This window comes from Ambystoma mexicanum, chromosome 6q (genome assembly GCF_040938575.1).
Source record: "Ambystoma mexicanum isolate Mex_15411 chromosome 6q, UKY_AmexF1_1, whole genome shotgun sequence".
Classification (NCBI taxonomy): domain Eukaryota; kingdom Metazoa; phylum Chordata; class Amphibia; order Caudata; family Ambystomatidae; genus Ambystoma; species Ambystoma mexicanum.
Window position 1 is genome coordinate 1,268,603 of NC_090937.1, and position 22,304 is coordinate 1,290,906.

General features: G+C 47.1%; 1 protein-coding gene across 1 annotated transcript in view; it reads right to left on the reverse strand.

Annotated features, from left to right (window-relative positions):
- Positions 1-610: 610 nt before the first annotated feature.
- Positions 611-22,304, reverse strand: part of NCBP1 (nuclear cap binding protein subunit 1) — a 1,187,216-nt gene continuing 1,165,522 nt past the window's right edge. The window contains exon 23 of the mRNA XM_069630359.1: positions 611-1,401. Within this exon, the coding sequence (XP_069486460.1) occupies positions 1,288-1,401 (114 nt within the window). The 3' untranslated portion in view covers positions 611-1,287. The remainder of the gene's footprint in view (positions 1,402-22,304) is intronic.

The window sequence follows — 22,304 nt, forward strand, 5'->3', positions numbered from 1 at the left end:
CACGGAGCACTTGGGGATGCCACTGCATCTGGCTAATGTTGAAGGAGCGGAGAGACCAGGATTCACCAACATCTTGATAAGTCCTGACTATACCACTGTAGTGACTATACATAGTATTGGAAGAAGGAAACACCCAGATTATCAGCCAACAAAGCCTACTTACCACTTCTGGTTTGAAGACCAAATTAATGCCTCAGAACTATCTAATGACCACCTTCTTGGAAAAGAGACAGGTGTGAGATCTAAATCAAAGAACTACACAAACACTGCAAGTGTCAATTTGACGTTCACTACTTCCGTACAACATGCAGTCCATTTTGAAATCAAATGCATGGATTATCTGATTCACATGGTCTGTGCATGGTTTGCCAACTTGCCGGTTGGCTCACACATGAAAAAAGAACACCACATGAACAAAGAAAGGAGAGAAGCGGTCGAGACAGAATAGCAAGCAAGTAAATCTATCAGATGCAAAAAGCATAGAATATACTGAAGTGTCGAGTACTGGAACTCAGACAAATACCCTTTATACTGTCCTTGGTGTCACACATGCACACAAAAGCTGGTAAACAAAAACCTAGGACAATCGATTGAGTGATCAGACAATAGAAACAGTGCAAAACTAATATTCATTTACTATGCTTAAGAGAAAAATCAAGACACTACACAGGACTTAAAAAAAACATTTGCATTGTATTTCGACCATTCTAGCTTTGCCACACTGAATGAGGACATAACAGTTTGGCCAATAAAAAACAAACCCATCCATTCGCTGTTACTTTTTCAACTTCTGCACGTCATGTTTCAAATGTCCAGTATGAAAGAATTCTGCATTGCCTTTTGCAAAATTTTAAATTGGTTTGGAGAAATTCTACAGTTTGTGTTCTTATGCAGTTTGTTTTTCCTCGCTTCATCGTATTGTGGGTGATCACCTGGATTGTTGTTTACATGGCCAAAACAAAATCCAAACTGCTAGGCTTAAAAAACAAAGCAGGAAAATGGAACTGACAAAATGCTAAGTAACAACCAACAGACAAACATTAAAAATAAAGTGAGATAGTGTGGCTGAAGACGGAGGTCATCAGTTTTCTGCTAATACCAGTTTATAGACCACGGTTAAATTATCAGCCATATGATCCTAAAATCTTTGTTCGCTCAAAGTACTTCTTGTTTTGGTATGAAATGGTGTACAGGTAGCAACCACACATTTTAAAAGTTTCTTCCTTTTCTGCCAAGCAAATCTTGATGTTGGAGTTTTCCATTCAGGTTTATGTTTTAAAGGGACTATCAAGCCTGCAGAGCACAGAATTGCTGGAATACTCCCAGGATGTGAGGGTCCAGTTCTGCAGTAAACAAAAGATTCTCTAGGGTCACCATATACTGATGAATTATTTTGTAGTGCTGGGGGGGGGAAAAAAAGCAAAAAAAGTAGTTAAATATCCAAGCAATGCAAACAAAATTAATGAACACTATTTAACGTAAGCAAGATATTGAAACTGGATTAATTCATTCAAGCTCTGGTTCTCGAAGAAGCCATGAGCTGTGGAACAATGCTGAAATGTCATAAAGGGACATCTAAATCTATATTTCTTGCATGCATTGCCACATTATGCATTTTATGTCGAACAATTTGGAAAATAATTTGTATATGGGTAAACTTGAGGGAAAATGCTTTACTATAGGCAATGAGCAGTTGCAAATAATAAAAGACATTTTGCCTCACAAAGATTTAGATAGTGACAAAAGGTTGGTAAAGGTGCCACTTACTTCAGGTCTCAATTTACAATAGCTACTGACAAGTGAGGCTTCTATCTTGTTGAGTAAAATTGATGTGTACGTGTGGGCAACTGGTATGCCTGGGTAATAGGTTGCGACGTGACATTTTTCACCCTAACAAACTAGGTTCAAATGTTCAAGTACACTCAGTAATAAGTAACCAGGAAGTTGGACTTCAATAAGGCACTAGCAATTCCTTGGACTATGGTCTGAAAGCAAAGCAGTGGTGTCCGAATGATCCTTTATCAGAGCTCAAGTGTCCAAATTCCCTTTTGGTAACTGGCAACTCTGTGGTGCCTAATCAATTAAAAACCGACAAAAAGACCTTAGCCGCACTTGGTCAACCTTCCAAACTATTTAAGAGTATTTATACAATTATTGTCAAGATGTATTTCTAGAATCTGGCCTGATGGACAGATTTTAGGAGGCCACCCTAGTTATAGTGAACAGGGAACTCAGTTAAGCCAAACCCAATCAAATTAGCATTGGATATCAGTCGAGGCTTTTTCTCAGGAGTGTGAGAGTTGAGTCAGGGTCCTCAATGAGTCCACACAGTATGGAACACAATAATTCAATTTAGACAGTTATGTATAAACACAATCATTTATCCTAGGCCTTGTAAACACTAAGAACTGAATCTAACAGGCATTATCATACAACACAATGATACACATATGCAGCCAACATAGGTTCAAATATACTTTAAAAACTTAGGCAAAGCAGGTAAGTATTTTAGATGCAGGCAAAGATGGAACCAGATCTTATGATAGGTTATTGTCTTGTGAAGTCCCAACCCTAAGATGAATGTGGCCTTGTGCCAAAGTCACAGGAGCCACAATTGTTCTCACCAGAATGGAGCATCTGTTAAGTTAAATAAGCTTGTATTGGTGACAGTTTAAAAGTTCTAGAACAATTTTACCAAAGTTATGTTTTCATTCCTTCCAGACCCAAGGCTAACCCAGATTCGACGACCAAAAGGTGAATGGAATAAGGAGACAAAGGGACTTGTTTCCAATGTTATCCTATGGGGCACAGGGGGTTCAGATAACACTGTGCTTACTTATCCACTTGTGTCCGATTGGGATCCCTTTGTGAAGCCTGCCAGTTTATCTGCGGAGGCAGGAAGTGAGGCAGGAGCCTGAAACTTCACTGGCCTTTGTCTGAAGTTATGCCTGGCTGGAACCAGTTTAAACTGGGTGGCTAGCTGTCCTGCAGGACAGCAGTCCCCAGGTGATTGGCCGGTCTATAGGACTGAATGAATGGGTTTCTGCATAAAAGCGAGGCTTTTGGGACAGAAGGTTAAGTCGATGACTGGAACTGAAGCTCAGAAGACTACTACCAGACATGCCTGCAGCACCTCCAGCACCCGCAGAAGCAACTTCAGTACTGCTGCTGTCCTGACCCTGTTTTTGAACCGACAGGGAAGCTCCGCCAAGGACAACTTCCTCCTTTGGGCTAGTGGGTATAACAAGCCTCAAGACAAACTTCAATTTGAGCACCACCCCCTCCCTCCCCAAAGTCCTGTGACCTTACAGGGCTGCAGGATCCAAATACCCGAAGTACCTAGACTATCTTGGAGTGCATCGTTTTGACGCTGATGAATCTCTCTGAACTTCGGTGGCATCCGTGTGGACCTCCAGAAGCACAAATCCTCTCCTCAGGGGCCCCCCTCACCACAATGCACGACAGACAAGTAGAACATTCCAACCAGGGGCAACCGCACATTTCTGGTTCTGATAAAAAGGTGTGTCCCTCTCCAGACTACTGCTGCAGGAGCCCATCCATGGGCCCCCCCCCTTTCGTCACCACAACCAAGGAATAGGAAAACTCGTTTGCAGCCGTGCATCAGGAAGGCTTCCAGCTGCATCATCTTCATTCTCAAGGTACTGTGGGGCTCTTGGTAAACATTCCTTGAGTCAATTAGGTCGCCCCTTTGTTCTTGGAGTGCTGTTTGGGTGTTCACCCATATCCAGTTGCAAAGGCCTAACAGCTTGTGCCTCTAGAGGAAGGGTTCTCCAAAGCTCCTGTACCTTTACAAACTACTAACTTGCTACATACCTGTACTAAGAAGATTTTCATCAGAGCTGCTGCATTCCTCTCGACTTTGGCATGGCTGGTTCCCCTACACTCAATCTTCCGTTCCTATTGGCATTGCTGGTTTCCCTCCAACTGAAGATCTCCTTTCTAGTTAGGAAACGACTGCCTAAACCATACACAGAACTGCTGCACTGTTGCTTGTTTACATGCTTTTCTTATGAAACAATAATGCTGAATTGGATCATACAAGTGCTTTTTTTACCTGCCTGTAGTCACTGTGTGGATAGAAATTACAGCATAATTTAGTCACATGCTTTATTCATCATTATCCTGATGTGCATTTGATGTTATTAGTTGATACCGTATTTCTTTAGTTCCATATTGCCTTGTGTATATATAAAATAACTATATTTTTGATATAACTAAGTGTGTGTTTCTTTGGATCAGTATGTTACGATTTCTGGGTACCGATTCATAGCTCACATTCCTCCTCCAAAGATGAGCCTGGCTGCGCTGCCACTCTACCAACCTTGGGTAGTATAGGCCTATATTATAAATTGGGGCCCTGACACAGAGATAAGTCTTGTAGAGTCCAATCCCAAATGGAATTTAGAAAAACTTAGCCAACATTGGACTAGTGAAGTTAGGGAATATCACTTGTGACTTGGTTCCATCTTTACTGCATCACTTTACTATCACCTTAGCTGATTTGTCACTGAATGCATTTTAAGAACCTATGGTGACTGTTAAGACGGATTTCTGAACTCTGTCCTGGTGGCGCAGAGGTTCAGAAGGCCAACCTAATTACTTGGAACAGGGTAACCTCTGGACAAGCCAGACCAATCAAGGTAGCGATCGCGGCGGTCAAGACTAGGTCTCAAGAGGGGTGAGGGTGACTGAAAGCCCGCAATGAGCACACAAAGCAAGAGCGCTTACAAACTACTCCAAACAGTTGTTTATATCAAAAATAGATACACATTTATTATAAGGCCTTGAAACTAATAACCACAGTAAAAGCAGCAATATACAACGATATTAAACCAACACATACACTATCCACCCAATATATATACAGAATACACAGTTTCACAGCATTAGCAGCACGAAATATGTTATCCACCTGCAGGGGAAGGAAAACAGGCAGTGCGAACCAATGCGAGTGATATGTCCGCCTTCTGAGGCCCCTAACTGGATGGTAGTCCAATCCCTACGAAGAGTGGAGCCTAGCGCTCAAAAGTACCTGCACACGCCGGTGCCAATGGGCAGAAGGTGAAGCTCTTCGGAGGACGTTGAACAGCTCTGTAGGGAGCTCTAATGAAGGAGAACACGGTCCGCGACTCTAGCGCAGCCTCCACTGTGAGGCAGAAGCCGGGCGCGAGTACGGACAAGGGGTGCTGTATTCACAGCGGGGAAAAGCAAAGGGCACTGCAGGAGGGCGACCAGATCCTAGCTAATCTACTCACCGGTCCCCGAAGCAAGCAGGCCCGAGCTTCTCCTCGATAGATGCAGCTTCTGGCAGGTTCTGAAGAGCAGGGAACGTCTCGTCGTCGTGCAGAGTAAAAAGACGTCCCGATCGAAGAAACAAGCACAGTTTTGTCGCCACCGCAGGGCAACGGAACGGCCGGGTGTATTCAAGCCAAACGAGCACCGCTCACCTCTAGCTTAGGACTGCTAAGCAAACGAAGCGTGTGAGCATGCCCCGGACTCAGAATACCACCCAACCTGTCGGCGATTACAGAGCAGGCCTCCTTAGTAAGCTGGTCAGTCAACTGGATGGCCCAGAGACACTTCCGAAGGCTTACAGCAGGAGTTGATGAAGGTGCCGGGAATAGCTGGTCCTGCTATTCCAATAGGTCGAAGCGCCAGTACAGGCCTTCTTGTTCGATCTTAGGTGGAAAGGGCTTCACCGGACGACAGCAATGAGGAGCAGAAGTTCTTCAGGGGGTCACCAGTGATTCCTCGGTCCAGCCTCGTGTTCGCAGGATACTTGGCTCCTGTATCCCTGGGTTCGTAAGAACTCAGGAGATCGACATGGTAGTGGTGTTTCCAGCTCCCTCTTATCCACGGTTCCCTTCGCGCCAAAACGGAGGGGAGCCAATGGGAGATCCGCTCATCAACACACATACCATACGTGGACCAATCACGGACCACAGTGGTCCCAGGCATTCACACCACCCTAGACTCTCTGGCACCCAGGATGTGTATTGGGACCAGACAGCCCAGCCCACATCCTGGGGGCACTCAAACGACATGTAGAAGCCCGCGAAAGCAACCGTGTTTCGCGGGAAACTACATGCCCAAATAAGGAAGGCCCCGGGTTGCCTGACCCGGGGGAAGGTAAAGGGAGCAAGACGGACAGTGGACGAGACAAAGGAGCCTCGTGGTCCGGCCATTTTGGGTAGCCGGGCCACCCTTTTGTGTTCGCGGCAAAAAGGTGCTCAGAACGGCAAAAGGAGCTCAAAATAAACCAAATGATCGCTGCCACCAGCCCAGTCCCTGAATGACTTGCACCGATCCAAAAACCATCCTATAAGAGTGTCTAGGGTCTGTAGAAGGCTAGAGACCCAAGAGAGCTGTAACTTAGCTTACAGTGCCCTCTTGTGTCGTGTTGCACTAAAATGGCGACACGATAAAAGAAACTACGGGAAACAGCGTTCCCCGGTACTGACTGTCTTAAGGGCATGTCAGTTTCCCCGTAAGAAAGGAGCGAAAGCCCAGAGGAGTACAGCAGAAGGCTGCACTTCTCTGGCAAAGTCAAGAAAACAGGTTGAAAACAATAGCAAAAAGTTTAGGGGTTGCCACATGGAAGGAAAGTTCCCTACAATAACGAAATCTTTCCTAACACTCGCCCCTCCCAGACTATGGACAGGGGGAACTAATCCACCCCTGGATGAGTCTCTTGTTCAGGTCGGTAAAACATTCTGGACAACCCATCAGCATTGCTATGTTGGACACCTGGCCTATGCTCAATAGTGAAGTCGAAGCCTTGTAGACTTATGGACCACCTAAGCAACTTTGGATTCTCCCCCTTCATGTTCATTAGCCACTTTAACGGCTTATGGTCAGTCTGCACAGTGAAGTGGGTCCCATAGAGGTAGGGCCGCAGCTTCCTTAGGGCCCACACAACAGAGAAACATTCTTTCTCTACCGTGGACCATCTGAGCTCTCTGTCCTTAAGCTGGCGACTAATAAAACCGATAGGGTGTTCCTTACCCTTCTCATCTACTTGTGATAGTACAGCTCCTATCCCAGTGTCAGAGGCATCCGTCTGCACGATAAAAGGTCTTTGATAATCAGGGGCCCTGAGCACAGGGGCCTGGCACAAGGAGTCTTTCAAGCCATTGAAGGCCTTCTCACACTCGTCAGTCCAAGTTACCTTCTTGGGTTTCTTCGGAGTTGTGAGGGCAGTCAGAGGAGCAGCTATGGTGCCATAGTCTGCCATAAAATTGCGGTAATAACCCGTGAGTCCTAAGAAGGCTCTCACTTGGGTTTGTGTAGTGGGGGTAGGCCAGTCTTGTACTGCTTGTACTTTACTGGGGAGAGGCTGTATCCTTCCTCCACCTACTTCATGCCCAAGGTAAACCACTGAGCCTTGTCCAATCTGGCATTTACTCGCCTTTATGGTCAAGTGGGCTTTCTGAAGAGCCTGGAGCACAATCCCGAGGTGTTTCACATGGTCTTCCCAGGTGGCACTGAAAACTGCTATATCGTCCAGATATGCAAGACAGAATTCGTCCAACCCATTCAACACATGATTCACAAGCCTCTGGAAAGTGGCAGGTGCATTCTTCAATCCGAACGGCATTACCCGGAATTGGTAAAGCCCGTCGGGAGTTGAAAATGCTGTCTTCTCCTTGGCATGTTCTGCTAAAGCTATTTGCCAATAGCCCGCAGTCAGGTCAAACGTGCTGAGGTACTTGGAGGCACCCAAGGTATCCACCAGCTCGTCAGTTCGAGGCAAGGGGTGAGCGTCTGTCTTGGTGACAGCATTCAGAGCCCTGTAATCCACGCAGAACCTCAATTCAGAAGTGCCTGCTTTTGGAACCAGAACCACAGGACTGGACCAAGGACTACTAGAGGGTTCAATCACCCCAAGGTCTAACATCTTGTTGACCTCGGTCTTAATATAAGACCGTACTTTATCCGACATCCTGTATCCCCTACTTTTGGTAGGTACACTGTCTCCTGTGTCAATGTTATGTTTGCACCAAGGTGTCAAACCAGGCGACTGTGAAAACAGGGGGGAAAACTGCCTAAGCAAACTTTTCACCTCAGCCTGCTGATCAGAAGTCAGGTGAGGGGCCACTCGGACACCCTCAACGGAGCTATCTGAAGGACCGCTTTGGAACAGGTCGGGAAGAGGTTCTGACTCCTCTTCCTCAACGTCTGACGCCAGTAGCAGTGCTGCGATTTCGACTCTTGGGACGAAAGCCTTCAGCCTATTTACGTGGAACACTTTTGGAGCCTGTCCAGGCCTTCCAAGGTCCACTAAATAGTTCACCTCACCCAGGGGCTCCACCACTGTGTAAGGGCCTGACCATTTGTCCTGTAAAGCGCGAGGCCTTATAGGGTTCATGATCAGGACTTGCTGACCAGGGGTAAAGTGAATTAAGGAAGCTTTCTGGTCGTACCAATGTTTCACCAGCGCTTGTCCGGCCTTCAACTTTTCACTAGCCAAGCCCATCAGGAGTACCATCCGTTTTCTGAGCCCTAGCACATAGTCAACTACATTGGTAGTAACAGGGGGAGTGGGCATCTCCCATCCCTCTTTGACGATGGCTAAGGGTCCCCGTACGGGATGACCGAACAGAAGTTCGAAGGGGCTGAAGCCAACACCCTCCTGTGGTACCTCTCTGTAGGCAAACAACAAGCATGGTAAAAGAAGGTCCCATTTCCTCCTCTGGGGCTCCTCCAGAGCCCCAATCATGCTCTTTAACGTTCTGTTGAAACGTTCCACCAGACCATTGGTCTGGGGGTGATATGCAGAAGAGAACTTGTAGGTGACCCCACATTCTTTCCACATAGCCTGCATATACTTCGACATAAAGTTGCTGCCACGATCTGACACAACTTCTTTAGGGAAGCCAACCCTAGTAAATATGCCGAGTAACGCTTTTGCAACTGACTTGGCAGTTACAGTCTTTAATGGGATGGCCTCAGGATACCTGGTTGCATGGTCGACCAGCACCAGGATAAACCTATTGCCTGAGGATGTTTGCGGGTCAAGGGGACCAACGATGTCGATCCCTACCCTTTCAAATGGTACCCCCACAACTGGGAGCGGTACCAACGGAGCTTGGATTGTCGCGCCAACCTTACCAGACAACTGGCAGGAGGCACAACTCCTGCAGTGACTTTCTACTTGCACCCCCATCTTGGGCCAGTAGAAGTGCATAGATAACCTTTGCTTGGTCCTCTTCATTCCAAGGTGACCAGCAAGGGGAACTTCATGCGCCAACTGCAGGAGGAAGGGTCTAACAGAAAGGGGAACCACCAACCTCCTATGGTCTCCTTCTGTAGACTCTGTGGGCTCACTGTACAGGAGTCCACCTTCCCAATAAATCCGATGCTTCCCAGGAGGTTCACCCTCAAGCTGGGAGCAGGCCTGTCTCCTTAGGCCTTCCAGAGATGGGCACTCACGTTGGCCCTTACTGAAGTCGTCCCTATCAGGACCTCCTTCAACTAACAAGTCTTTTAGTTCAGGATGGTCGTTGGGGTCGAACACTTCAGGCATCGCCACCTCCTCGTCAGGCTCGGGCGATTGACCAACTCCCTCCACCGCAGTGGTAGGCGAGCTCGGGGGAATATTCTCTTTCCCCCGTCGGGACTTGTTGACTCCTTTCGCCTTGGGTTTCCCCTTCGGCTGGGGCGGCGTATTGGACTTGGCCAATGCTGCCCGTGCTTGAGACCGTGTGTAGGGTCTTTCGGCAGTGTCTCCTACGAGCCCTAGAGCTCTGAGATCATTGCCCAACAAGACCTTTCCCGGGACGTTTCTCTGAATGCTCACTGGAATCCTAACTGCTGTACCATTTAAAGTTAGATTAACAGGGATCACGGGAAACATACGGAGGGGGCCGTCAGCCAACTTAGTGGGCATCAGAGTAGCTCTGGCAACTTCCTCTGAGTCTACCAAGGTAGAATCCACTACAGTTCGACTGCACCCACTATCCCTAAGAGCTGGAGTATCCACTCCATTGATCAGCACACTGTCTTTAAAGTAGTGCTTGGTATTATCCGGAATCCTAGCATACGCCTCTGCGACTTTAGGCTCCCAGGAACCCAGGGACACTAAAACTACCTCAGCCTCTATTCCGCTGGGAAATGAGTCTGAGGAGAAGGATGCTCCTGTAATCTCTTCTTCCTCGTAGGAGGAGAAGGCCAGATTAGCGGAGTGGACCCCCAAAGGTCTAACCTTACAACGGGGATCCCCCTTCACATGGTCAGTTGCTCCACAAGAAAAACAAGCCCCATTGGGTCTGTTTACGTAGGGAGGCTTATTATAACCAGAGTTCTGTTTCGGAGGCGAACCTCCACTACCCTGTGAGTTCTCGGATGGCTTACCCTTATTTTTCTTTTTGTGGCCCTTATGGGAAGAAGATTTAGCAGATTCCCCACCCTCCACATCTTTGGACTTTTTCCCTTCCTCCTGCTTACCAGGATGAGTTTTGTCCTTATGGGACACTCGATGTGACACCCATAAATCTGCTGCAATGGCCAGCTTCTTAGGATCTATCTCCTTCGAATCGGCCAAATGCTGCTTAAGCTCCGGGGAAGAAGAAGCAAAAATGTGTTCCAGCATGACCAGATTGATCATGCCTTCGAAGGTAGAAACCTTATAACCTTCAACCCAGCCAGTCAAGTTTTTCAGGGACTCAGCTACATACGACACCCAAGTACCACCTTCCTTTTTCTTATACTCTCTAAACCTTTTCAAATATTGGGTCGGAGTCTTCCCAAACTTTAAAATGAGAGTCTGCTTCAACATTGCAAAATCAGCGCGCTCAGCCTTCGACATTTCCATAATGGCACTGCAACCAGAATGGGGCAGTCTGCTGAGTAACCATGCAATCTTATCCGCATTATCAACCTCTTGAACCTCGCATGCATACTCAAACGCATTTAACCAGTCCATAATGTCATTTCGTTCCTCATATACACTGAGCAGATCTTTTGGAAACCGTGGATGAGAGGAAGCCCCAGAACCATGTCCAGGACCCTTGGACCCATTTGCGAACTGAAGCTTGGCCAGTTCCAACTGGTGATCCCTGTCTTTTTGTTTTTCTGCCTGGTCGATTTTCAGTTTGGCTATGCTGAATTCAAGCTCCTGCTGCCTAAACCGCAGCTCTTGCTTCTTGAATTCAAGCATAGCCTCCCCATCAATACTGGCAGAGGAAACATTAGACATTACATCCTCCCTGTCCTCGTGGTCGTGATGGATCAGTGCAGCGGCAGAACCGTCGGTTCTGCCAGTGAGAGCAGCCCCACCACCTTCTGCACTGTCCTCGGAAGTTATAGCGTCAAGCTGCGCTTCTTGCCACGCCACGATTCTCTGGATCATTTCCAATTTAGTGCCTTGAGAGGAAACCCCTCTCTCCGCACACATCTTCTTCAATGTTTCAGATTTCGAAGCATTTAAGGTTAATAAAGTATTCGTTTCCATACTGTTGATAGGACTATGGCCTTTTTAACGTTATATTCAATACTTTACTGCGTGTCCTGGTTGGAATAACCTGAAAACGCCTTAGCTCGTGCGCAACACTGGATACCTTCAGTCGTATCCCACCGCTGTACACCAATTTGTTAAGACGGATTTCTGAACTCTGTCCTGGTGGCGCAGAGGTTCAGAAGGCCAACCTAATTACTTGGAACAGGGTAACCTCTGGACAAGCCAGACCAATCAAGGTAGCGATCGCGGCGGTCAAGACTAGGTCTCAAGAGGGGTGAGGGTGACTGAAAGCCCGCAATGAGCACACAAAGCAAGAGCGCTTACAAACTACTCCAAACAGTTGTTTATATCAAAAATAGATACACATTTATTATAAGGCCTTGAAACTAATAACCACAGTAAAAGCAGCAATATACAACGATATTAAACCAACACATACACTATCCACCCAATATATATACAGAATACACAGTTTCACAGCATTAGCAGCACGAAATATGTTATCCACCTGCAGGGGAAGGAAAACAGGCAGTGCGAACCAATGCGAGTGATATGTCCGCCTTCTGAGGCCCCTAACTGGATGGTAGTCCAATCCCTACGAAGAGTGGAGCCTAGCGCTCAAAAGTACCTGCACACGCCGGTGCCAATGGGCAGAAGGTGAAGCTCTTCGGAGGACGTTGAACAGCTCTGTAGGGAGCTCTAATGAAGGAGAACACGGTCCGCGACTCTAGCGCAGCCTCCACTGTGAGGCAGAAGCCGGGCGCGAGTACGGACAAGGGGTGCTGTATTCACAGCGGGGAAAAGCAAAGGGCACTGCAGGAGGGCGACCAGATCCTAGCTAATCTACTCACCGGTCCCCGAAGCAAGCAGGCCCGAGCTTCTCCTCGATAGATGCAGCTTCTGGCAGGTTCTGAAGAGCAGGGAACGTCTCGTCGTCGTGCAGAGTAAAAAGACGTCCCGATCGAAGAAACAAGCACAGTTTTGTCGCCACCGCAGGGCAACGGAACGGCCGGGTGTATTCAAGCCAAACGAGCACCGCTCACCTCTAGCTTAGGACTGCTAAGCAAACGAAGCGTGTGAGCATGCCCCGGACTCAGAATACCACCCAACCTGTCGGCGATTACAGAGCAGGCCTCCTTAGTAAGCTGGTCAGTCAACTGGATGGCCCAGAGACACTTCCGAAGGCTTACAGCAGGAGTTGATGAAGGTGCCGGGAATAGCTGGTCCTGCTATTCCAATAGGTCGAAGCGCCAGTACAGGCCTTCTTGTTCGATCTTAGGTGGAAAGGGCTTCACCGGACGACAGCAATGAGGAGCAGAAGTTCTTCAGGGGGTCACCAGTGATTCCTCGGTCCAGCCTCGTGTTCGCAGGATACTTGGCTCCTGTATCCCTGGGTTCGTAAGAACTCAGGAGATCGACATGGTAGTGGTGTTTCCAGCTCCCTCTTATCCACGGTTCCCTTCGCGCCAAAACGGAGGGGAGCCAATGGGAGATCCGCTCATCAACACACATACCATACGTGGACCAATCACGGACCACAGTGGTCCCAGGCATTCACACCACCCTAGACTCTCTGGCACCCAGGATGTGTATTGGGACCAGACAGCCCAGCCCACATCCTGGGGGCACTCAAACGACATGTAGAAGCCCGCGAAAGCAACCGTGTTTCGCGGGAAACTACATGCCCAAATAAGGAAGGCCCCGGGTTGCCTGACCCGGGGGAAGGTAAAGGGAGCAAGACGGACAGTGGACGAGACAAAGGAGCCTCGTGGTCCGGCCATTTTGGGTAGCCGGGCCACCCTTTTGTGTTCGCGGCAAAAAGGTGCTCAGAACGGCAAAAGGAGCTCAAAATAAACCAAATGATCGCTGCCACCAGCCCAGTCCCTGAATGACTTGCACCGATCCAAAAACCATCCTATAAGAGTGTCTAGGGTCTGTAGAAGGCTAGAGACCCAAGAGAGCTGTAACTTAGCTTACAGTGCCCTCTTGTGTCGTGTTGCACTAAAATGGCGACACGATAAAAGAAACTACGGGAAACAGCGTTCCCCGGTACTGACTGTCTTAAGGGCATGTCAGTTTCCCCGTAAGAAAGGAGCGAAAGCCCAGAGGAGTACAGCAGAAGGCTGCACTTCTCTGGCAAAGTCAAGAAAACAGGTTGAAAACAATAGCAAAAAGTTTAGGGGTTGCCACATGGAAGGAAAGTTCCCTACAATAACGAAATCTTTCCTAACAGTGACTGTAGGGGATACATTACTCACTGTAATCGTATTTTTGATGGTTGTATCTGCTTAGATTCACATATTTTGCATAGGCTGACATCTAGTGGAAGTAGCAGAGTATTGCACATTAAGGTTTCGAAATTCAAAAAGGGGCAGACAGGCGTGACTTAATACTACCCTAGTGTGACGTCCAATGTACCGATGACCCACGCGCGTCAAGGTCCCTCAGATTATTTGTTTCTGACAAGGGGCAGTGTATGTTGTAAGCGTGAAGTGTAGGTAGAGACCATGAGGTGTGAAAGATCGATGCTTCTTTTATAAGCAAACTAGATGGTGCATTTAGGAAACACCTCACTATCTGCGCTACTAACCGGTGTTTAGCCGATACTCGTTAAAGCAGTTTTAAGCACATATGTAAATTTGGCAAATTTCCAGGCTAGAGAGTACTACTGGTCAGAGCAGTTTTAAGTGCATATGTAAATTTGGCAAAAGTCCGGACTAGAGAGTACTTCGAGTTAGTAAGTATATGCTTTGCATCAGTAGTTATTTATTGTTCCATACAAAAACGCCACGCCGACACGTGTTTCAACCCTATTCTGGCCCGTCTTCAGGGCGTAAACATATCAAACTGATAACTGGTATTTTACCAAACAGGTTTAGAGTAGTGTTCATATAGCTGCAGGGTTTGATGTGGTTTAAATAGGTAGATCGTGAAAGTCTGATTCGTCCGCCAATCAGAGTGAAATTTCACACGGCAGAGATAAGTTTTCAAACGGCAATGATATTCTGAAAAAAGTCCTGTTCAGGAGACTTGTTGTATGCTCCAATTTAAATGCACCATTTCCATGCTTCAATGCGTGCAGTTCTGAAGGTTGTTGCCTTTATACCTCTAATTTGCAAAATTATTGTTTTTGTGCGCATCTCCAAGCATAGGATACATTTCTCAGTTTTGGTCCATCTTTTATAAGCATCTTCTACTCCAAGAGGGGAGGAAAGGCGGGCACATGCGAGTCTAAGCAGATACAAGCATCAAAAATATGATTACGTTGAGTTTGAGTAATGCATCCTTTTTGAGGATTGTGGATCTGCTTAGAATAACATGCTTTGCATAGATTAGCGAGCAGTACTAGTAGATGGAGGAGGTGGGTTATGAGAAGGTAGCGCTGCAAAGATGTTTCAGCACCGCTTGTCCCATCTGTGTATCACCCCTAGAATGCGTGTCCAGACAGTAAAGTTAGGTGAAGGTGTGTCCTGAACTGCAAGTGGCGCCTTGTAAATGGCATCTAGAGGCACTTTTGCTATGAAGGCTAATGTTGCCCCAGTACCTCCGGTTGAGTGTGCGTTGGGTTTAAAGGGCAACGTTCTCTTGGCAAGAGAGTAACTGAGTTGAATGCAGTTGACAATCCATTTAGAAATTGCTGACTTAGAGATAGGGCCCCCTTCTTTTCTAGCAGTTACAGATATGATCCGTATTTCTGATTGACTGTCTTTTGAAGGTAGAACATGACAGCTCTACGTACATCCAGTGTATGTAGACTTCTTTCTGCTGTGTTTGACAGGTTCTGGAAAAACGCAGGCAGCTATATGCTTTGACAAGGAATTTTGAAATCAATTTGGGTGAGAATCAATGATGTGTGTAGCACCACCTTGTCGTTGTGTATTACTACAAAGGAGTCTTATACGGACAGATGTAGTTCCCTAACCCTTCTGATGAAGTTACGGCTTTTAGGAAGGCTCTCTTGTATGCAAGGTGCTTACAACTGACTGCATAGTCAGAGGGGGTAGCCAAAATCTTACGAGCACGACATGGAGGTCCATGCCGGGAGTACGATTGGAGATGGGGGTGGGAACAGCTTTTTGACGACCTCCATGAAAGCCTTAACTACAGGCACCTTCCTCCACAAAAAGTTGTTCTGGGACGCAATGTAAGCGGAGAGAGCCGCTAGGTGTAGTTTGAGTGAATTAAAGACTAATACCGAGTCAAGTAGGTAGAGGAGGTAGTTGACTATATTGGTTGGTGAACAGTCAGTTGGATTGACAGACCGTGTTCGGCACCACAACACAAAGCGTTTGTTAAAATAGCAGTGCCTCCTGAGTATTTCCATGCACCTCTGGTCTAGGTTAAGGTGACCAAATGATCCGACATCAGGAACCAAGCTGCCAAGTTCAGCTTCTGAGGGCATGGGTGCAACGTTGTTCCCCGATCTTGGGTCAACAGGTTGTCCATGCAGGGTAGTTTCATGGGAGGACACAGGGACATCATCTGTAGGGGTGAGAAACAGGTCTGGCGGGACCACATTGGAGCCATCAGGATTAGAGTTACTTGTTCCTGGTGTAGCTTGTGGAATATTGTCCCAGGAGGATAGCTCGCGGCAGCGTGCACGTCTTGGAAGCAAGACGACACGAAGCAACAACAGGTTCGATCCCCGGGTCCGTGCTTAGAAACCTCTGGGTGTTTAAGCGCGTAATAAATACGTAACTAAGACAAAAAAAAACCCAACAATTACGCAACTAAGAAAAACAAAATTCCTGTAACAGCGCCTCGATGCCTGCAGGATGTGTGAGCGCTTTATAAATGTAAAATAAAATTTAAAAAATTCTGTTGAGAAGGGGTGTTGGGGGTGAAAGGCGTATACACATTTCCCTGACCAGTTCATTCCCCTTGTATCCTTTCTGGGGAAACCTGGTTGCATAATCTTGGCACTGCGCCTTTTCTTGGGTTGCGAAAAGGTTTATTTTCTGGAAACACCCAGTTTGAGAAGACATTGTGTAGCAAATCTGTGTTTAATTGCCATTCATGCTCCAAGGGTAGCATTGTACTCAACACATCTACCAGAGAATCGAGTTACCCTGGAGCATGTTGAGCCACTAGGGACATGTGATATAGTGCCCACCGCCAGATGTTCTGGGCTAGTTTGGACAGCCCGGGAGAGTGTTTCCCCGCTGTATGTCAGAGGACTAGGACAGTTTTGTGAGCTAGCCGAGTTTTGAAGGCTTGAAGTGCCTTGAGGACTGCTAGAAGTTCCAGAAGGGTGATATATTACCTGGTCAGTGCTCGTGCCCACAGGCCATGAGTGGTACAGTTAAGGAAGTTAGTGCCCCACCCTGTCATAGAAGCGTCTGTTGTGAGTGGCTTGGATCGCCGGTGTGTGGAAACGTTGTCCCTTTAGCCGATTCTGTTCCACCACTGTAGCGACTGAACCAGAGGTTGCAAAACCACCACTAGATCGGCCCACAACCAACTTGCCTGTGACCATTGTTTCGCTAGCCATTCTTGCATTGGACGCATGCGCAGCCTGTCATGAGGCACTAGGTAGATGGAGGAAGCCATCATTCCCAGCAGGCGCATTCACTTCCGTACCGTCACCCCACGACCAGCTACATACTGAGGTGTTTGAAACAGCATGTTTTGGACCCTCTCCTCTGAGGAGTAGACTAGCCCGATGTCTGTTTTGATTAGAGCCCATGGAAAATGCTTTACTTGGCTGGGCACTAGGCTTGACTTTTTCTTTGTTCATGGAAAACCCAATTGGAACAGCATATTGTTTGCTGCGTGTTTTGAAGGCACCTCTGGGGAAGAGTCCCCCGGTAATTAGCCAGTCTATGTAAGGGTACACTGGAATAGACTGTCTTCGCAAGTGTGCAGCCACCACTGCTAAGACTTTAGTGAATACCCTGGGGGATCATGCAATGCCAAATGGTAGAACACTGATTGGTAGTGCTCATCTCCCAATTTGAATCGGAGGTATTATTTTTGGCCAGCATCAATGTCGCCATCTAATCCTCTGTGTTTAATAGTGGAATGACTTCCTGCAGCATGGTCATCCTGAATTTATTAGGCTTAACATACATGTTTGCAGGGCACAGGCCCAGCACTGGGCGCATTGTCAGATATTTCTTTGGAACAAGGAAGAACGTTGAATAAATAGCTTAATTTTGCTCTGTGAGGGGCACCAGCTCGATGTTCCAGGAGTCCCGGGCTCACAAGGCAGTGCAGCAGGGCCATCATGCCTTACATTGGAAAGCCACAACCATGGCTTTCCCCCTCCCCCCATCAAGGGGTAGATTTGTGCTATGGAGGGAGTTGTTTCCAGTCACCTGCCAGCAAAATCAAGTGCGAAAAAAACAAGTACCAGAATCCTCAGAGCTAATTAACTTGTCACACCTGAAACAGAAATGTAGACCCGCCTGAAAAAACAAAAACTCAGCCTCCCTGAAGATTGAAGTCATGAAAACGTGCGTTAGGAGGAGAAGCTAAAGACTGGTAACAAAGCGCCTGCCTTCACATCTTTAAGCACCAGCTCGATGGCTCCATTTTGTAACAGAATTTGGATCTCCTTGAGGATGTCAAGGTCAGCGGAGGACATGCGTCCTACGCGTGAGGTGGATGGTATCAAGGTGTTTCGAGTAACTCCACCGAGTTACCGTTGGCCACTGTATCTAGAACCCAGCGGTCTGACGTTATTCCCTCCTATTGCTGGGCAAAGAGTGTTATGCGACCCCCCACTTGGGGACGCATGGGAGGGAATTTGGATCGGCACAACTTTTGGCGGCAGGGGCTGTTGCGCCTCTAGAGGCTGCAGCCCTGCCTCGTCCATTTTCACGGCCGAAACCCCCGCTGCTGGTATTGGGAGGGAGAATGAGCATGTGGGCTATAGAAAGAGGTACCAGACATCTTTGTTCCACTATGGCCTCGTTTTCGCAAGCCTTGCGCCCAAAGGTTTGGGCATTTAACCAAGGGTCTTCATGGTCGCATGCTCCTTTTTTGCCATTTCCAGCTGGTCGACAGCTTTGCTGAAGAGGAGAACCTCCACGATGGGCATATTAATAAGGGCTGCCTGTGTCTCTGGCTTAAATCCAGAGTCTCTGAGCCAGAAATGTCTTAAGAAGGGTACCCTATGCAATGACTCTTCCTGCTGTATCTGCAGAGTCCAGTACGTTCTTCGGGATGTTTTGGGAGACTTGCTTTCGCTCTGAGGCAATCTTAAGGTGATGGGATAGTGTTGGTTCTGGTACTGAGTCCAGGTGTCATGAGACCTCATCCCATTGGGCGGTACAGTAGCTGGCAAGCAAGGTAATATTGTTTGTTATCCTAATAAGGTATGCAGCAGAGGTCGTGATACGTTTCCTAGCTTGTACAATCTTTTGCACTCCTTGTTGGGAGGTTGTTTGGCGGTTCAGTGTGGGACACCAGCCCTCTTCAGTTTAGTGGTCACCACAAGGGAGTCCAGCTTGACGTGGCCCCTGATGTAAAGGGGATCTGAAGGAGAGGCCCTGAAGGATTTTTCTACCTGTTGGTTGACCGCCTTAGTATGGGAGGGGGTAGGCAGGAATGGAGAGATCCTCTTTTTAATGGACTCCAGAAGAGGAATGGATTGGCTAACAGGTTCCCTCTCACTGATAATATCTTCAACAAAGTCTGTCCCTGTGGGGCTGGATTTGTCAGTGTTTATGCCAAAGTGGCGGGGAGCTTTCTTTAGCAGCTCATTGTAGAGGGGCTGGTCTGAAATGTGAGAAGAGCGACTGCCCTCTACTCCCAGAGGGTCAACAAAGAATAGGTCTTGGTCGTCCTGGTCCAGTGAGTAGGTATTGTCACAATCCTGGCCGGGGTCGTCTTGCTCATCCATCCCGATGTCCTGGTCCGGTTTTGTGGACTGTATGTCCTCGGAGTGAATCTTTCTGACAAGGGGCAGTGGGTTTGTCCTTAAGACTCTCACTAGGGCGCGTCTTGTTGAATCTAGATGTGAGAATTCTTCTACATGTTCTTCAGTGTTTTGAGAGGGAGGAATTACATACCATAATGATCTTTCTATTGATTCTTCTCCCGCAGATTCTTCATCATGATAGATATCCAGCATCCAGCTCTGCTGTTCAGAAACCTTTCGACAGGGGGCCTAGTGGATCTTGACTCGGCCATCGATCCTTCTTGTCAGGAAGTGAAGTTGGGTGTTGTGATATATAGATATATTACACGGCCTGCGGTAGCAGCCAAGCAGTTATTGTTAAGTTGCTAAACCCATAGGAAGAGCACTTTTTCGATGGCTTATAACTTTGCTCCCCCTGGACGAATCATCACCAAACTTTTCAAAAAAAGTATATGGCCCACTCTGAATTGCAAAGTTTGGTGAGGTTTGGTAAAGGGGGGTGGGGGAGGTGACAAAGTTATAGGGGGCGGCCCAAAATGTCTTTTTCCCATAGACATAATGGGAAAAAATTTCTGTTGCGCCTACAGCCCAAACCGCTGGACAGATTTTCACCAAATTTGCAGCAGGAGCGGCAGACTTGGTCCCGAAAGCGTGCTTTTGTTCATTTGGTGTAAATCCGTCCAGCATTATTTTTTTTTAAACGACCAATACGTAAGGCAAAACAATTAGTGATATCTAGGTCCGCTCTGCGGACTCACTTCCCTGTTCGGTCCGTTGAGTGGCCTCTTGATTGGCTGTTCGGTCCGTGGACTGGGCTCCGATTACCCAGAAAATTTGCCGACTATTGCGTGGTCCACAGGCATCGGGACACGGCCGCTGATTGGGTGGTTAGAAGACGTGAAATGCATTGGTTTTCCTGAAACGCCTGCCATCTTGGATTTGCAGACTTGTTGGGGTCTGTGGACAGCGCAGCGAAAACCTTTTTAAAAAGCAGAATTGCACTTGTCAAACTCAACAATCTCTGGGGATGTTGGGGGGGGGGAGGGGGAGGATTAGATATGGCCATAAGAAGCCATAAAACGGGTTGTTTCACCCCCCCCCTGAAAGTCCACGAACACTCCAGATCTCCTGGGGCAGTCCTGTTGTGTTCGCGGACAGTTCAGATGTCCTAGGACATCTGTACCTATTTCTGCATTACAGGGTTGGGGAAAAGCAGTTTTTGTATGGCTTCTAACTTTTGTGCCAATCAATGAAACTGCATGTAATTTTGCAATTCTATTCTAGAACTAATCCTGAATGGTTTTGCAAAGTTTAGTGGGATTCTGTCAAGAGGGGGCAAAATTAGAGGGAGGGGGGGTCCCAAAATATTGTAAAGGAGTAAATGTGGTGTCTTTTGCCAAATCTGCACAACATTTGACGAAACGATTTTGGATCTAGATATAAATGGTTTCTAAAGTTTGGTGGGATTTTCTCAAGAAGGGGCGAAATTAGAGGGGGGGGGGTGGTCTCAACATTTTTAGATGGCTTAAACTTTGTTGCTATTTGACGAATGTGGACAAAAGTTTTGAGAAAGATTATAGACCCAACCTTCAATGTTTGTGTAAAGACTGAATGGATTTTGTCACGTGGAGGCTAAGTTATATGACTATTGTATGTACATACATTGACACTTTAAAAAAAATAAAACCTGGACGGATTTCGAGCAAACTCGTAAGGACCATTGGTAAGGACATTAACGCATGGTTTTGCAAATGTGCCCGGGTTTTTTGACAAGTGTAATAATGTAGGTACAAAAAATAGTCATATACCTTTGGTGACTGAGGTATAGCCTGTGGCCGTGGGCAGTAGCCAGATTGTCTGGGTCATGGCATAAGGTCACAACACAGACAATCTGGCTACTGGCCATGACCGCTAGGGACGAAAAATGGTGTTAAAGTGGCTATGTCTACCTATGTGGTAAAGTTATTCGAAGGTAGGCTAGGTTTGAAAGGGAAAAAAAGTGCTTGTGGTAATATGTTCATAGGGTGCAGGCTGCCATAGCAAGGGAAGAGGGGCTGTGTACAGAGCCCCGCCTTCTCTTTCCATGTTGGCTGTCTTGGAAAAGGATTTTTCCTTCCTACAGCAGGACGCCATCCCGAGAATAATCCTTCCTTCTTACAGCGGGAGAGCATTGCGGTCATTGGATTTGCTGTGGCGGTGCATGGAGGTGGTCCCGTAGGAGTACTGTCCAGGTAGTCTGCGAAAATTGCACTCTGCATTTCACTTTGGTAGCTTTAGCCTTTGGTACACTCCCAACAGTTGCAAAGAACTGGCACACCCATGATTCGATCTTGGTGCTAGACGTAGGCACTTCCTCTACCTCATCTTCTTGGTCCTCTGCACTGTCTTTGAAAGTACTGTGCTTTTTTTGTTGTGAAGGTCCTCCAGCTGGTGGTGGCGGTGGCTCTTGGGGAGGAGGGATGGCAATAACTGATGCCATTTTTAAGATAAATAGCAGTTTTGATAAAATTCTTCCAAGAATGTACTAGATTGGTAATGGATAATGAGTATGAAAAGGTGTAGGAGGTGAACAAGGGAAATTTTGAAGTTGAAAGTTCCTAGATCAGTAGAAAATGCAGTTCCGAACGGTCTTCGAAGCACGGGTACGATCACGAAGTACAGAAGCCTTTGCGAACACGTCACCATGCCGCGGGCAAGCGTATGGTCACGTGGCACTGTCCAGAAGGGCTGCAATGAAGTCAGACGTTCCCGGACATCTACAGATGCAAAATTATTTCAAAGAGTTGCCGAAAGTGTATAGGCATGTTAAAAATGATGCTACAAGGTGGGAAATGGCAGAGTTTTAAGGTGAAACTTTGTAAATTGGACAAAAATATTGCTTATTGGCTAAGTATGATATTAGTTGTAGGAAAATAGCATTCACTGGTAACATCCCATGAAAGTCACTGAAAAAACTTTAAG